The sequence below is a fragment of the Coenobita brevimanus genome, chromosome 26, assembly GCF_032717465.1.
Source record: "Coenobita brevimanus isolate Jiangsu-jjx chromosome 26, ASM3271746v2, whole genome shotgun sequence".
NCBI classification, from domain to species: domain Eukaryota; kingdom Metazoa; phylum Arthropoda; class Malacostraca; order Decapoda; family Coenobitidae; genus Coenobita; species Coenobita brevimanus.
Genome location: NC_136979.1, coordinates 35,040,782 through 35,057,465, shown reverse-complemented (window position 1 = coordinate 35,057,465; position 16,684 = coordinate 35,040,782). Strand labels below are relative to the sequence as shown.

Below are 16,684 nucleotides of genomic sequence, written 5' to 3'. Positions count from 1 at the left end.
TTATAAATCCAGGTCCTTATTTCACTTCTATGAGCGAACTGACTCAAGCAAACAGACTACTCAATGATCCCCCAGTCAGCCCGGGGGGAACTGAACCCTGGACTTCTTGGTTGTGGATCAAGTATGCTTTCGATTACACCACCAAAGCGAGCCTTTTTTTTTTTTTTTTTTGCACGTAACTTTTCTCTTGCATATTGCTACTACAGGGCATCTCTCTAGTTTTCGACGCACTTTACACGAATAACTATGTAAGAAAATTTCAGTAATAATTCTTTATGTAGATACACGTATACAACTTCCAGTCTTACAAATTCAATGCGTCCAAGCACGTCGAAAAGAAATGACGTTATATGTGGCTTTCGTATTCAGTTTTCTTTAGAAGGGAGAAATTATTCAAGATTCTTTTGTGCAAGTTTGAGACTCCTGTACCCGCGAGAGAGGAATAAAGGGAAAGAGGGTTCAGGCAGAGAGAGGAAGGAAGAGAGGGGAAATGGATCGTGGGAGGGAGGGAGAGAGGGGAGAGTATGCCAGGAAGGAGGGAGGGAAAAACATATTTGAATGGGAAATGTGATGGGAGATGAGAGCAGAGAGGGTGATGAGGTGGGGGGGACGGGAGGAGGGGGTGGGAGGGGGAGGAGAGGCAAGGAAGTTGGTGCGAAGAGGGGAAGAAGAGAAGAGGGAAAGGATGGGGTATGAAGGAGAGGGAAATAAGGCTGAAGTTAGGAATAAGGAAGAACGAGAGAAGGAAGACGTTATACACATTATCCATCTATCAAATGATCATTCTGTCTAACTGTCTATCTATAAGTATCACTCACATCCCTCTCAACATTTTAATATTATTTTCTGGCTACTGCAAGATTATATTAATCAGATCCCATTATACACACACACACACACACACACACACACACACACACACACACACACACACACACACACACACATATATATATATATATATATATATATATCCTATACATTCATCACGGACCTTACGAGGCCACCGAGGTGATTCGGCCTACAAATATCATGAATGGAAGTAAAAGAAAAGAACAGTGCAGCAGAAGATTCTCTTCCTTACCCTCCAAACTCCCCGTCGTTAAATCTGACGGAAAAGATGGAAGAAAAAACACAGTATCTTCGGGGCTGAAAATGTCGGAGGGAAAAATAATGCAAATGGTGGAAAATACTTCTAAGAATGAAACTACTATTCGTGCAATATATAAGTAAAACTTTATCTACCGGCCATGAATGTGATGGTAATTTAACCAGCTTAAAATTTATACTTATTCATATACAGTATATTAATTTGACTACTGCTGTATCCGGCCACTAATCCAAGGGGATACTTTAGCTATTATTGTCTGTAATCAGTGACGGCGGCATAAGGCAATACCACCCGCATGGCGCCAATAATGCTGTTTGTTAATACTCCATCTGCAGTATATCAGTTACTATTACGTCTTGGTCTTGTAAGTTCTTGGAAATATCTGAGGTGGTTAAAACACTCCAACTGGATGTGGCCCATGAGGGTTTACATACAAGGGTTTGTTGGTGTTTTTTATATTCACATAATACCACTCAAGGTCAGCGATTAGTCACTCTTGTCATAAATGTATGAGTTTGGTTGCCAAGCCCCGGGCCCCTACACTCCTGGTGGGGCGCTAAAAGATTAGGCGGCAGGGAGAACAGATATTTCCTTCAACAAATTCAGGACCTTCTTTTTTTCAATTATGTAAAATGTAACATGTAAGGAAGTATTATTAACAATGGCTGAATTTACCCTGTGGTTTAAGTTTAGTGCACTGCTTCGGGTTTGGGAAGCGCCGAGGCAAGAGTAAATAATCCCTCTATATTCATGAAGCTAAACTTAACCCTTGAGTATTATGTCGCATTTGGTCAGCTCAGCCAACGCTCTGACGAGGTGAACAGGTTGAGCTCTATCAGTCTATCCTCGAAATGTCTGTCAAGGAAGGGAACAAGTCAAGCTCTCTGTCTGTTCTCAAATGTATGTTATGAAAAGTTTGTGTGTGGCCTTTTGCAGTGATTCAAATACTATCCGTCCTTAACGTCTTCATCCAGAGAACGTACTTTTTATTTCATTCCGGCGAAGACCATACGATTGTCATAACTTAGATTCGGTTAAAGAAGATATCAGAAATGCACTGCGTAATGAAAATGTGGTCGAACAAGATATCTGCATATCGTATTACAGTGTCTTAAAGTCTCCATCCTTTCAGTATGGGGTGAAGCTTTTGATTAATTATATTCATAACATGTGTATACGATTTCCTCAGCTTTGGGTTTTATTATTATTATTATTATTATTATAGTAAAGAGAATTGAATATGGTTTCTAATCCCCACGCTATGAGGAATATAAATCGTTAGACTGCAGCACGAAGAGAGAGAGAGAGAGAGAGAGAGAGAGAGAGAGAGATCGCAGTGGAAAGAATGAAAGCAAAAGTATTCTGTTGATGAAGCACAACCATTCTGTTTGCTCTTCGGCTGCTTCACTGCACTCTGTTGTGAAAGGAAAATTATATGAAGCTGTCGGTTCCAGAATACTGCTGGAGAAATTGTGAGACGTATTTTAAGTGGAGTTCCGTAACACCTATTTCATAGCGCTTTATGCAGCAGATTACAGTTCAGCTTCCTCACTCGTGTTATGCATGTCGATGTTAAAAACTATAGGCAACATAAAAGAGAAAATTCCAAGGCGTAATAATTAAAATAAATCGGTAAGGAAGTGGAGTCACGAAGGCTCTTATCCCAGCTAGAATAAATTACGTAAGATTTTTATTTCCTATTCGAATTGCTCACCAAAGTCCATTATTTGACAGATCTTGCTTTATTTTTTACTTTTTATTTCTTTTACACTGCGTCCTGTACACTTCATTCTGGCTGTCTTCAAAGGGGTTTATTCAACTGTGAGAGAATTTTTTAAGTGAATGAGTTAGACAGAATCTTTAAAAACCTCTTTATTACCAGGGCGCTCTCCTAAGCTGAATGAAAAAGACTAAAAATAGCAGGAAAAAGGGGAAAAAAAGAACGAATGAGAAAAGAGGTAATCGTGATGAGAGATGAAGAGACAGAATCGGAGAGTAAGGAAGAGAGTGAGGAAGAGAGATAATTAGAGTCAGATGAAGAGAAAGATAGTGCAGGAGAAAAGGAGTGAAATAGGAGTAAGACAGACGGAAAAGAGTGAGATGGGTAGAAGACAGAGAGGAAGGGAGTGCACGAAGGGTCAGAGAGAGAAGGAAGGGAAAAAAGTGCTGACAACAAGAGAAGGGAGTAAAAGAAGGAGTCAAAGAAAGGCAAGAGGGAAATGAGAGAGAGGAAGCGAGTGAAGGAACGGAGTAAGAAATGGCGGAAGAGAGAGGGAGAGGGTAAAGAAAGAGGAAGAAATGAAGGAGAAAAGAGAAGGTAGACTAAATAAGGAAGGAAATACTAGAGAGAAGTAACAGTTTCGGAAATGACACGAGAGACGCCGATAAAACTAAATGGAAAATATATAGTGTCTATCTACCTATCTATCTCCTTATCTATCTACCTATTTATCTGTTTATATCTATCTACGTACATACCCATCTGTCTATCTATATCCATAACTACCCTGTACTCTACATCTATCTATCTACCTGTCTATCTATTTATACATAGAGAGAGAGAGAGAGAGAGAGAGAGAGAGAGAGAGAGAGAGAGAGAGAGAGAGAACCACGATAAACAAAGGTAATGTAAAAAATGTAATTGATCTTTCCTCCCTGCCAAGCCATTTTTGAGTGCCACTGTAAACACCTTAGCTCCCTGGAGATGAAGAATTACACACACACACACACACACACACACACACACACACACACACACACACACACACACTGCGCTAAAATATTAAAAAGGCGACAGGTAAAATGTGGCAAAAATAGATGAGTGTACAAATACGAATACAAAGATTTCGCGACCATAATCAAGTTTGGACTGATGATGATGATGATTGAAAAGGTGACGAAGACGACGATAATGGTGACGATGATGATGATAATGATGATGATAATGATGATGACGATGATGATGACCCTCTATGAACAAGGGAACTGTCCTAAGCTTAATTAAATCGTCCGAGAGTAACGAGAATAAAAGATGCTTCTCACGTCCTCAGAGGGTTCACTGCTTGTTTATTTATTGTCTTGGGGATAAATGATGCTTTTGAATGATTTAATATTTTTCTTTGCCTGCGCTCTCTCTCTCTCTCTCTCTCTCTCTCTCTCTCTCTCTCTCTCTCTCTCTCTCTCTCTCTCTCGTAGATATGACTGTAATGGTAGTGGCAGCAACAGCAGTAATAGTGGAAGTGATGATACTAATAGTACCGATCCCAGGAGTGATGACAGTAGTGATGTTGGCTGTAGTTGTTATGGTAGTGACAGTTTAGGTGGTGATAGTGGAATTGGTGACAATGGCAGTGATTATTCTGGTAGTGGTGATAGTGGTGGCAGAAGCTGTGGTACTGGTAGTAGCATTATTAAAAAACAATGGACACGTTTGATAACAGCACCCACCCCAGCCGTATCCATTACCCCAGCACAACTCGACAAGGTGTCTTGTGTCCTTGGGCACATCTCTCTGACACATTTCTAACACACCCCAGACGCACACCAGACACTCCACAAATATTCCCCACCACTCAACACTTGCATCCCAGAGTGTGACGCTCAAAGTTTCACCCTCTAAAAATGTACAGTGAGTGAGGAAGTGAGTGACACAGTTAGGGCCACACACTGGATATGGCCGCCCCTGTGAGTGCGGCAAAATCTGAGTCTGATAAACAACCAGATAAACAATACAATCAAAAGACAACTGTAAAATGCATCTCAGTATAAATAAAACAACAATGAATAAACCAATGAATAAAAAAACATCAAATCCCGACCCACGCAAACGTAAGGCATTCATTTATTATTTACTGAACAAATGAACTGGTATGCCCGGCGGTGTGTTCCAGGTATTGAGCCATTTATAGTGTTGAGCAAAGGTAACTTTTAATGTTTTAATCTGTGCTGGCTTATCTCATTCAGGTGTGTTCTGGATTATCCCTCTCCCTCTGTGTGTGTGTGTGTGTGTGTGTGTGTGTGTGTGTGTGTGTGTGTGTGTGTGTGTGTGTGTGTGTGTGTGTGTGTGTGTGTGTGTGGGTGGGTGTGTCGTTAGTGTAATAACAAAACAGCACATAAAAGGAATAAAACATATGAGTACCAATAAGATAAAGTAATAGATCGATAGCAAGGAAGACAGCCAAAAATAAATAAATATGAATAAAAATAAGTAAATGAAAAATAAAAATAAGTCACCAGATAAAAAGAAAGGTAACCCAACTGCTCAGAACAAATATGGATCATCAAAAAATAACGTAGGAAAAAAAAAAAAAAAAAACTTACACAGGTCAACATAAAACCAAAAGAGCACCAGAAATTTATGTAGTTAAAAAAAAAAAAAACACGAAATAATAAAAACTAAAACTGTACCTGCAACAGTCCATATTATGAGGTCTCCTGGAGGACGGACCATCTCCTCTGGGGTAGAGTGGTAGCTAGAATTAGCCATGTCCCATACTGGCGAAGTACGAATCAGGGCGGGGTGTCTGTTGGAAGAGAGAGGCATGTGAAATTCGAATTACTTTAGTGGCAAGGAATATCTGTGTCGGAACTTGCTTATGTCACCGATATGAATTGACAGGGTGTGACCATATGAAAGGAAATAAAAGGAAATATTACCACTGTCCATTTTACCTCTTTCGATACGGTAAACTCTTTTTGTCATACTTTCTTTACTACCATACATTTTAATCGGCAGAATATCTGGAAAGATTTTGTATTTAATCCCTCCATTAAAAAAAAAATGCAGTCGCTTGGAATAGCAAGAATAATAAGGGACGTCACCGTACTGAAAGGGTTAAATGTCCACCACAGTTTGGGTTGCGGGCCTAGACTTGGGTAACATGCAGATAGCAAAAAAAAACACGCAAACACCAAACCACCGTGGATTTAGAGACAATTATATTCACCAAAACCTATACCAATTAGATAAGGCTAGATTTGGTAAGGTTATATAACGCTAAGTTAGGTCACAAGAGGGTAGGTTAAATAACGACGTCAGGTGAGGTTAATCTATGTTACACTGTTAGGTTACATTAGGTTAGAGTAAGGCAGAACAGAGTAAGGTAGGTAACGTTAGGATATGTTATGGTACAGTAGGAGAGATAAGATTTGGCTGGCCTTGTGTGGAGAGATCTGGCAATATACTACGTTGAGGCTACGACTGCTTAGGGTGGTTAGGATGATTTGGATTTGATTAAAGTTGGTTAAGGGCACAGAGGCAGAGGCATACTACATGCTATACAGTATTGGGTTTGGTTTCATCTGACGGGACTGGCCCACTCCCACAAAATGAATACTAGGACGTGATTGAACTGAACTTGATTAGCAGTAGTTTTGAAGTAATAGTCTCCTCGGTTACGAGTTCTACCAACCCTTCAGCGTGGTTACGCTTGGCCTTCAACTGAGCTGAAAGAAGGAAGGGATCTACGACAGTTTTAAAAAATGGGGATTTATTTTTTTCTGGACACGGAGAGAGTAGGTGGTTGGTGAAAGCAGTGGCTATAGACGTCACATAATACGGTACCAGATAAATGCTCTCTCTCTCTCTCTCTCTCTCTCTCTCTCTCTCTCTCTCTCTCTCATACAAACACTTCTCTCCCGCTCTCACACAATGTGTGACTTGCTATCTGTCCGGCTCTTTCTCACTCTTCTCTGAATACCTCCTTTCCACCTCCCCCCCTCTCTCTCTGCACACACACACACACACACACACACACACACACACACACACACACACACACACACACACACACACACACACACACACACACACATCTTACCAACACAGAGATGCAGACAAACAAATAAACAAACACAAACACGGTTATATATGCACAGACAATGAAACTGGCACACACACGCCTAAACAAATTCTCTCTCTCTCTCTCTCTCTCTCTCTCTCTCTCACTAATGGCCTCTCTCCACTGCACTCGACTACAACAGGACAACTTATTTCTTCACCCAATTATTGACGCTGTTATAACGCACTCTACTCCACTCCTACTCAGTTTTTATTTTTCTACTCAGGGTTCAAAGCATTTTTTCTCTCTCTCTCTCTCTCTCTCTCTCTCTCTCTCTCTCTCTCTCTCTCTCTCTCTCTCTCTCTCTCACCTTTCGTCATTCGGTTACTGAAGGACAGTGTGTCTCCCTCTCACGCTTTCCCTCTTTGCCTCCCACTCACGCCACCTCCCTCTCATGTATACTTAATTCCACTCATCTTTTCACACTCCCACTGCCTGATATTTACCCCACTCTGCCTCCCACTCATTCTTCGTATTATCTCCCGCTCTTTTCCCACTCTCATCTATTCTTCTACTCACTCGCATTGAATTCGCCCACTGCTACTCGTTTCCCCGTCTCTCTCCGACTACTCTCACTGCCTGCCACTCACTCCAAATGCCTCCCACTGACTTCAACTCACTGCCAACGCCTCCCACTCACTCTCAATGGATCCCACTCACTCCCGCAGCCTCCCACTCTAGCGGCTGTATCCTAAAAACATACCGGCAGTATAAACAATACGGCACAAAGAAGTTATCGTGCTGAGGGGATTAAAACACAAGCCCAGTCCATCTCTCACGTTTAATTTTTCAGTATGATGACGTAAATGAAAGTTGGAGAGAGAGAGAGAGAGCATCACGATCTCTATGCTGGTCACTACGAAGGCGCATTTTCCATTTTTTCCCGCCACCTCCTGACGATTTTATTCAGCTTCAGGTAGAGTTTGAACCCTAAGCGGCTGAACATTGCATGAATTAACCCTTTCACTACTAGAGGCTGAGGAAAATCGTCTGAAGGTACCAGGAATAAATATGAAGTGATGCAATTAACGGGCCTGGAATCTCTTTGACTTTCTTTTACAGGTCGACATTTTTGTTTGTCTGTTACTGATGCTTTTGTAATTCTCTCTCTCTCTCTCTCTCTCTCTCTCTCTCTCTCTCTCTCTCTCTCTCTCTCTCTCTCATTCTTCTTCTTCTTCATTACCATCATTCATTCCTGTTTCCACTCACTCTTTCTCTACTTTCCACTCATTCTCCCTCTTCTCTCTCTCTCTCTCTCTCTCTCTCTCTCTCTCTCTCTCTCATTCTTCTTCTTCTTCTTCTTCACCCTCATTCATTCCTGATTCCACTCACTTTCTCTATTTTCCACTCATTCTCCCCAATTTCTCTCTCTCTCTCTCTCTCTTTCTCTCTCTCTCCAGCACCCACTCACTCCTCTCTCCCTCCCCCAGGCGAGCCCACCTTCGGCCAGAACGACACACAGAAGGTGCAGGCGGCGGTGGGCAGGGACGCCGAGTTCAGGTGCACCGTGTATAACATCAGTACTTTCCAGGTGAGAGAGAGAGAGAGAGAGAGAGAGAGAGAGAGAGAGAGAGAGAGAGAGAGAGAGAGAGAGAGAATCTATGTACCTCCGCATCTGTGTATCTACCTGTGTACCTAATTACCCACTTACCTGCCTACCAAAATCTAATATAAGGTGTGGTTAAAAAATCTGTAGCTGTTTTTGAGTTTCCATTTCACCCCCCCATCCTAATTACTGAAAACACACACACACACACACACACACACACACACACACACACACACACACACACACACACACACACACACAAAATCAGCTAGTATTTACCTGTCTACCTACACATTTGCCAGCCAATCCATCCATCAATCAATATGTGTAGGTATCCATCAATATATCATTCTATCTACCTATCATTCAATTTACCAGTCTACCTGTTCATCAGTTTATCTATCTACATATCTATCCATCCAACAATGTATTTATCTATCAGTAAATTAATGCCAACAAATTAGTGTGAATATTTTGTATGTTTTTGACCATGTCTGTCTTTTACCTGTCCTCATACCTACCTACCTACCTACCTACCTAACTAGTACTTACTTATCTTCCCATCTGCCTACCTACACACCTACCTATCTACCTACTTACATATCTTCCAACTGCCTACCTACTTACCTGCTTACCTGTCTTCCAATCTGCCTACCTACTTACCTGCTTACCTGTCTCCCCCATCTGCCTACCTACTTACCTTTTTATCTGTCTTCCTGTCTGCATATCTATTTACCTGTCTTTCCATTTGCCTACCTACCTCCCTCCCTCCCTACCTACCTACCTACATACCCACCAATCTCTAAATTAGCGTGGGTAGTGAACAAAGTCAACAAAGTATGTAGCCATTTGAAAGTATCCATCCCCCTCCCCACCCCTCACCCCACCCCGCCCCGCCCCACCCTCAACCCCACCCCACCCCAATTAATGAATAGTGCATAACTAATTACTACTCAGTGAATAGAACAAACACAGTCACCCACAAACCACACATTAAATACACCGTTTGAGCCCTCTGATTAGCCGTGTGTGTGTGTGTGTGTAATTCACCGGGTCGGTCAGGATCACTGGATGGTCGTGATCGCCAGCTTTTACCCTCCCGGAAGGGAGCTGAGAGCTCATATAGTCCGATCTAAGGGCAAGGCTGTGACCTTCACACACGCACACACTCATCCCCTTGCTCAAGGGGGACAGTAACCACCCACTTCGTCAGTGAAACTTTTCGCAACCTGAGCGAGGCGCGAACTCCCGTCTACCAGATGGCAAACGAGAACATTACCACTGAGCCAGCGAGCGATGTGTGTGTGTGTGTGTGTGTGTGTGTGTGTGTGTGTGTGTGTGTGTGTGTGTGTGTGTGTGTGTGTGTGTGTGCAACAAATCCTGCAACAACCCCACTTCTGACATCGAAATTCAATGATAATATTATGTCCGGAAATATCACACCTGGATGACTTTTTACTCTGAGTGATGATGTTTATGTTTGAGTTATTTTAGGAAAATGTCAATCAATCAATCAATCAACCAAGCAAGTAGGCAAGCAAGTATGTGGGCAGTCGTTCATTCGTTCTATATTTTCATATATGTACGAATTTATGTATGTATGTATGAATGAATGTGCGTGTATGTAGGTATGTATATATGTATGTAATAACTGGTTTATTATTTGGAAAGAGAAACAATTGTACATTTTCTTTGTTTACAGACAGTACCTCACCAGTTTTAAAAGAGGAATAAAGTCCTTGTGATGATGATGATGATGATGATGATGATGATGATGATGATGATGACGATGATGATGATGATGTTACGATTTTCAAAGTGCCAACTCATATTAGACAGCCATGTAATTAAACAAAAAAAATTGGCTCTATTTCGACATACGGTACTCCACCAAATGCCAACAGATTAATTAAAATGCAGTTCACACTTCTCTAGTTCTGAATGACCCTTGAGTTTCGTGTTGTTGTACTACAATTGATTTAGCCTCATAACAGGATATTCACTGTGTTTTAATGCCTTTGATAGTGGTGTTTGAACTCCGTGTTTTATTCCAGCTGACGTCAGACTATTTCATTAATCCCTTCCCTTCAGACGATTATGGTCCGTTTTTCTAACAAGGAGGCTCCGTATCATCTTTTCCTTAGTGATTTATTCTGGATACGGCTGGTTAATATCCCTTTCCACGTTAACTATGCACAGTATGGCGATAGTGGAAGGATTTATGTAACACGGAGATGGACAGTAAGGTATAACAGGTGAAATAAGCTGCACAGGAAAAGGTGTTAGGGTGCTTCCTTAACCGACGAGAATACAAGCCAGTTTATGTTCCTTTAGGAGACACCATCTGAAGTGACGCGGCTTGGAACAGTCTCCATTAACCTTCATAGCCTGACTTCTCTCCTTCAGCTGAATAAAATCTGTCTATCTATCAGAGTCCCCATCTATCATTCTCTCTATCTATCAGTCTCTCCATCATTCTATCTATCTATCTAGCTATCTATCTGTCTGGCTATCTATTTTCCATATACCCACACACAAACACGCAATATCAGAACACAATATTTTGCCACGGCAACATTTCTCTCTCTCTCTCTCTCTCTCTCTCTCTCTCACCTATCAGTCAGTGTTGTGTTGGCGAGTGTCTCCATACGTCATTACTTGAGCTCTGTTAATCCCTTCTCTTTCTCTCCCCTCCACTCTCTCTCTCTCTCTCTCTCTCTCTCTACTCAGTCACCCTCACCTGCCCACCCACCCCCTCACTCACCCACCCACCCATCCTCTCTCTCTCTCTCTCTCTCTCTCTCTCTCTCTCTCTCTCTCATTCTGACCTCTTTTTCTTTCCTCTACCCTCCTCTCTTCCATGAACACATCCTCTACAGCCTCTCCCCATCGCTTTCCAACTCTTCCCCTTCCTCTCCCTTACCTTTTCTCCCTTGCTCTCCATCTCCCCTCTCCATTTTTTCTTCCTGCTTCCTTCTCCCTTCTTCTCTCTTCCTTTGCACTCCCCTCCCACTCCTCCATACACCTTTTCATCATCTTTTCCTTCCTTTTTCCAACCATCATCTCTTTCCTTTCCTTTCTCCTCCTTCCTCCCCATTTATTCTCTTCCTTTCATACCACTCCCTCCCTCCCCTTCCTTTAATCTCCACCCTTCCTTTCCTCCCCCAACATTCTCCCTCTCCTCCTACCTCCTGTTCCACCTCTTTCTTCTCCCTTTTTCCCATCACCTTTAGTTCCCCTAACCTCTCGCACCTTCTCTCTTTTGTTGTTTGTCTCTCCCTTCCCTTTCCCCCCACACTCTCCCCTCCTCTCTTCCATTTCCTCTCCTTCCGTCTCTTATTCCCTCGTTCCCATACTCTATTCCTCTTTCACCCTCACTCTCCTTCCCTTTCCTCCTTCTCCCTTCTTCCCTTCCACCTCCTCTTTTCTCACATTTCATTCTGAAGTCCATTATTCCTTTCTTTATCTCCGTTTCTCTCTTTTGTTCCTCAATTATAGTTCTCTTTTCTGTTATTCTTTTCCCTCCCCGTTTTCTCATTCTGTTCTTTAGTTTCATTCCCTGTTTCTCCATTTCTTTTTGTTCTTCGCTCTTTCTCCCTCTTCCCCCTTCTATAATTTTTTATTTCATCAGAACACACGATTATTTATCATTACTTTCTTCTCATTTCTACATTTTTAAAGGTATTCCCCTTCTCTTCTTCGACTTTCTGTATTCCTTTTTATCATATTTCCTCTTCCTTATCATCCCTACTTCTCTATTAATTAACTCTGATTATGGCATTCTTGTATTCTGTCATTCCTTCCTCTTTCTCCACTCTTCTTTGTTCTTCTCTCTTTCTCCTTCTTTTACCTCCACCTTCTTTATTTACTATCACTAAACACGTCATTCTTTATTAATCATTCCTTACCCTTCCTCCAATCTTCTTCTTCTCTTAATTTTTCTCTTCGTCTTTCTCTTTTCCTAACACAGTCTCTCCCTTTTTCCTTTCCTCCCTATCATCTCCTCTTGATCTTCCCTGAAAATTATTACTTATCACATCAATTTCTCTCTCTTCATTAAGTAATTTCCCTTTTCTTTTCTGCTTCTCTTTTCCCCTCCTTCCCTCATCGTCTCTTCTTATCACTCCTGAATATATCATCATTATTTACAAACTATTTCTTACTGTTCTTTTTCCATACTTTCCCTGTATTACTTCTTCATCTTCTCCCCTCTTTTATTTCTTCACTCTCTCGTCTTCTTCCACGTCCTTTATCATCCTCAACATGTCATTCTTTATAAACCCTTCCTTCCACTATCGCCATTATTTTGTCAACTCATATTATTCCTGATACACTTTCTCTCCTTTTCTTTAATTTTCCGCTTCTCCTCTCTCCTTCACCTCCTCTTTTTGTCACTCAAATATGTCTTTTATTTATCTTTCCTTCCCCCCTCTTTGTTGACTCTTTTACGGTATTTTTTTTTTCTCTCTTCCACTTCATCTCTCCCTCTCTCTCCCTTCCTCTTTCTTGAATTGCTTACGTTATTTCCTCTTTTCTTTTAAATTTGCTTTTCCTTTTTTATATTATTTCCTCTTTGCTCTTCCACTTTATCTTCTTCCTTTCTTCCTCTTTATTTTTTGGGGTTATCTTCTTCTTTTCTTCCTCATTCTTGATTCTTCCTGTTATTTCCTCTGTTCTTCCACATCTTCTTGCTTCCTTCCTCTTTTTTTATTCTTCCTCTTATCTTCTCTTTGCTCATCCTCTTTATCTTAGTTTTTTCTTCCTGTTTCTCGATTCTTCCTCTAATTTTCTCTTTGCTCATCTTTATCTTCTTTTCTTCCTGTTTCTTGATTTTTCCTGTTATCTCCTCTTTGCTCTACTTTATCTTTCTTTTCTTCCACTTTCTTTACTGTTTATGTTATTTCCTCTTTGCTCCTCCACTTCATCTTCTTCCTCTCTTGCTGCATTGTCCCTTTATCAGGTTATTCCATCACCATAATCGTTGCTGTCTGAATTATTCGTTATTTTGCTGCCTCCTTCTCCTTACATCCATTTCTCCATTTTATCTTTCCTCTTTCCTTCTTTCTACAATTCCCCTTTATCTCATTTTTAAATAATTTCTATCCTTTTTCGCCGTTGTTTTTTTATTTCAAATTTTGCTATTTTCTCGTGCAATATATTTTCCTCATTTTTCTTTTGTCTTTTTACTCTTTCCTCCTTCCTGTTATAGTTTTTTTAAATCTTGCTACTTATTTTTCCTTTATATAATTTTCGTCCGTTGCTCCCTTCATTTTTCCTTATTTTGCTTCCTCTCTCCCTTTCATTTTCGTCCATGTTATTACATTTCTCTTCTTTTTTATTCCTCTTCCCTTCACATTCTCTGTCTTCTATGCACACTATTTCCTTTCCTTCTTGTCAACTATTTCCTACTTTCTTATATTTATTCTCACGCACGTAATGGTCGCCTTCGGCGGCCTCCGCCCGATGTCAAGTCAGTTCCAAATTTCAATCTAAAGGTAACAGAAATATAAATAACTCATGCCGTGAGCGAGACGGAGTGAGGAATTTTCCCTTATTTTTATCCTGCTGGGACACCCGTTGATGAGAGAAAGAGAAAGAGAGAGAGAGAGAGACAGAAAGAGAGAGGCAGGACAACAGTGTTTGTTATTATACTAAATTACACTATAGCATTACAGTGTACAATTTAGGACCAGGCCATAAGGTGGAAAGAAGAAGAGGCGAAAAAGTGATAATACAACAAACACGCCAATCTTCTCCCTCCTGTCATTCTGGTAATTTCAATGCCGGACCAAGAACGAATCCATCCCCTCCACTAAAAGCAAATACCGTACTAATTCTGAAGCAAAGGGCCAGAAAGGAGTCATAATTCGGGAACCGGTGGCCCGAATGGCCTGGAAATTGATTTAATAATTTCAATGCCGGACCAAGAACGAATCCATCCCCTCCACTAAAAGCAAATACCGTACTAATTCTGAAGCAAAGGGCCAGAAAGGAGTCATAATTCGGGAACCGGTGGCCCGAATGGCCTGGAAATTGATTTATTCTTCAAGTTAGAGCATTTTTAATGGTACCATGCTCAAACAAAAATTGCGCTACGTTGCGCTGTTTTTGCTGTGTTACGGTAACAGACAAACATAGAAAAATCGGATCACTATAATATAGTTCTCCTTTTTAACAGTTTCATCAGCTTCTTTCTTTTATATTTCTTCCCTTTTCTCATATCCCTCCCCCCCCCCTCTCTCTCTCTCTCATTTACTCTTTTCTCGTGTCTTTATTCCTCCTTCCTGACTTTCCGCAAGTTCTCATTTTTATCCTCTGTTTTTTTAATTATTTCCCTTCCTCCTTCTCCTTCTCACATTCACTCCTTCTGTATCTCTTTCCTCTGTTTCTTCTCCCCTCCTTTCTCTCTTCCCTCTTTCCTTCACTTCCTCTCACTTCTCATTTTTATTTGCAGATACCTTGATTAATTTGTATTTTTCTTCTCCCTTCTTGCATTCCTCCCTCATCCCTTTCCCATATTCTTCCACGGTATCTATATTCTTACTTTCAACGTTATCTTATTTCTTCTTTTCAATATTTTCACCAACTATTTTATTCTAAATTTGCTTCCTCCTTCTCACATTCCTCCAATCATTTTCTTCCGCACACATATGTTTTCTTTCTTCGTGTACCTCTCTTTTCTCTCCCCCACTTTTCTACTTCTTCACTTTTATCCATTTCTTATTTTAGTCTAATTTTGCTTTCACCTTCTTTCAATCTCTCTTTCTCTCTATTTTCTCTTTCTTTACGTATTCCTCTTTCCTCCCCCCCCCCATTCTCATTTTTCTCATTTTCATCAGCTTCTGTCATACATCCTTCTTCAAGTAAATGACTTTTTGCTTCATTCTTTCCTCCATACTATTTTCTAAGCAGGTACTTTTCTAGCAGGAGGGATTAAATGAAGCCCTCATAGCCTCTTCAGTACAAGAAGTTCTTGCCATCTCCGGACGATTTTATTCGGCTTGGGAGTTATTTTTTCGACCCTGAAGATTAGATGTAGCCTTTATTAACCTTTCAGAGACGAGATTCCTTTTAAAATCTAAATAAAAGCGTCTGAAAATAGTAAAAAAGAACTAAGAACTAGAACGCCGTAAAATTTTCCAAGGTCAATTTTTATTAAAAAAAACAGCCATTGCCTGCTGGAAGCCGAGCTATAAAGGAACCTTGAGGTCGAGGTTACTGATCTTCTGCATGTCACCTTAGGTCATCACAGTCTATAATTCCACCAAGTTTGGTGGCTCTAGCCTATTGTATTCCTTCATGTAAAATCAGGTGATTCATGTTTTCCGACGGAGTCCATAATTTTGGACCATATGCGATATCAGAGAATAACGATCCGATCTGGAGTGTATTAAGCACTGCATTCTGGCCATGTCCCAGGTACAGTACAGATATAAAAGCTTCAGCCCTCTAACTTCAGTGGTTCTTGAACTTTAAGGTTATTTATTTATTTATTTATTTTTTTTTTGTCCGGATCCTATCTGGGTTGCAGAGGTAGGGTGGGGATGATAACTTGTCAGATGAAGCGGCCAAGCAGTACTATAATACGACATAAAAATGAAGGCTGTAACTCAATTGGTATGCAAATGGCAGCGATCTAGATCTTCTCTAGGATAATAATAATACTGACAAAGATTAAAGCTTCCAACTGGGATATGGGAAGTTTTAATAAGTCATCAGGTTTAAGGGGTTGGCCTGCAAGTGGTCAAAGGTTTGATAAGGAAAGAACCCGAAAGTCTGGACCCATGAGCCTCGTGACTCTGAGCCCGTAGGCGAAGGGAGGAATGCCGAGTATCTTCCCCGGAAAATACCGCATGCGGAAGTTGATTATTCACTCTTTGGGTTATTAATTATTGAGTATTGTGCTCCACTCTTCTAAAAGTATTCCGTCATTTTTTTAATATGATTTTTTTCCACTCGTTTCTGTCGTCCTCTTTCTTTCATCTTTATTTATTCTCTTTATCATATTTATTACAGCTACCTTTATCTATCTTATGTTCATCCCTCGTCCCTTTATTATTATATTTATTGTTTTTATTCTCTCTTCCTTTACTTTATCTCAATTTCCTTCTTTATTTTCATTACATTTTCTTCTCTATCTCACTTTTCCCTCCTCTCTTTATTCCTCTTTCACATTTTTCGCCT

General features: G+C 40.7%; 1 protein-coding gene across 1 annotated transcript in view; it reads left to right on the top strand.

The window, feature by feature from the left end:
- The window catches only part of LOC145394002 (protein amalgam-like), a 240,833-nt gene that overhangs the window by 65,130 nt on the left and 159,019 nt on the right, over positions 1–16,684 (top strand). Inside the window, exon 2 of the mRNA XM_080267973.1 lies at positions 8,382–8,482. Coding sequence (XP_080124099.1) covers positions 8,382–8,482 — 101 coding nt within the window. The remainder of the gene's footprint in view (positions 1–8,381; positions 8,483–16,684) is intronic.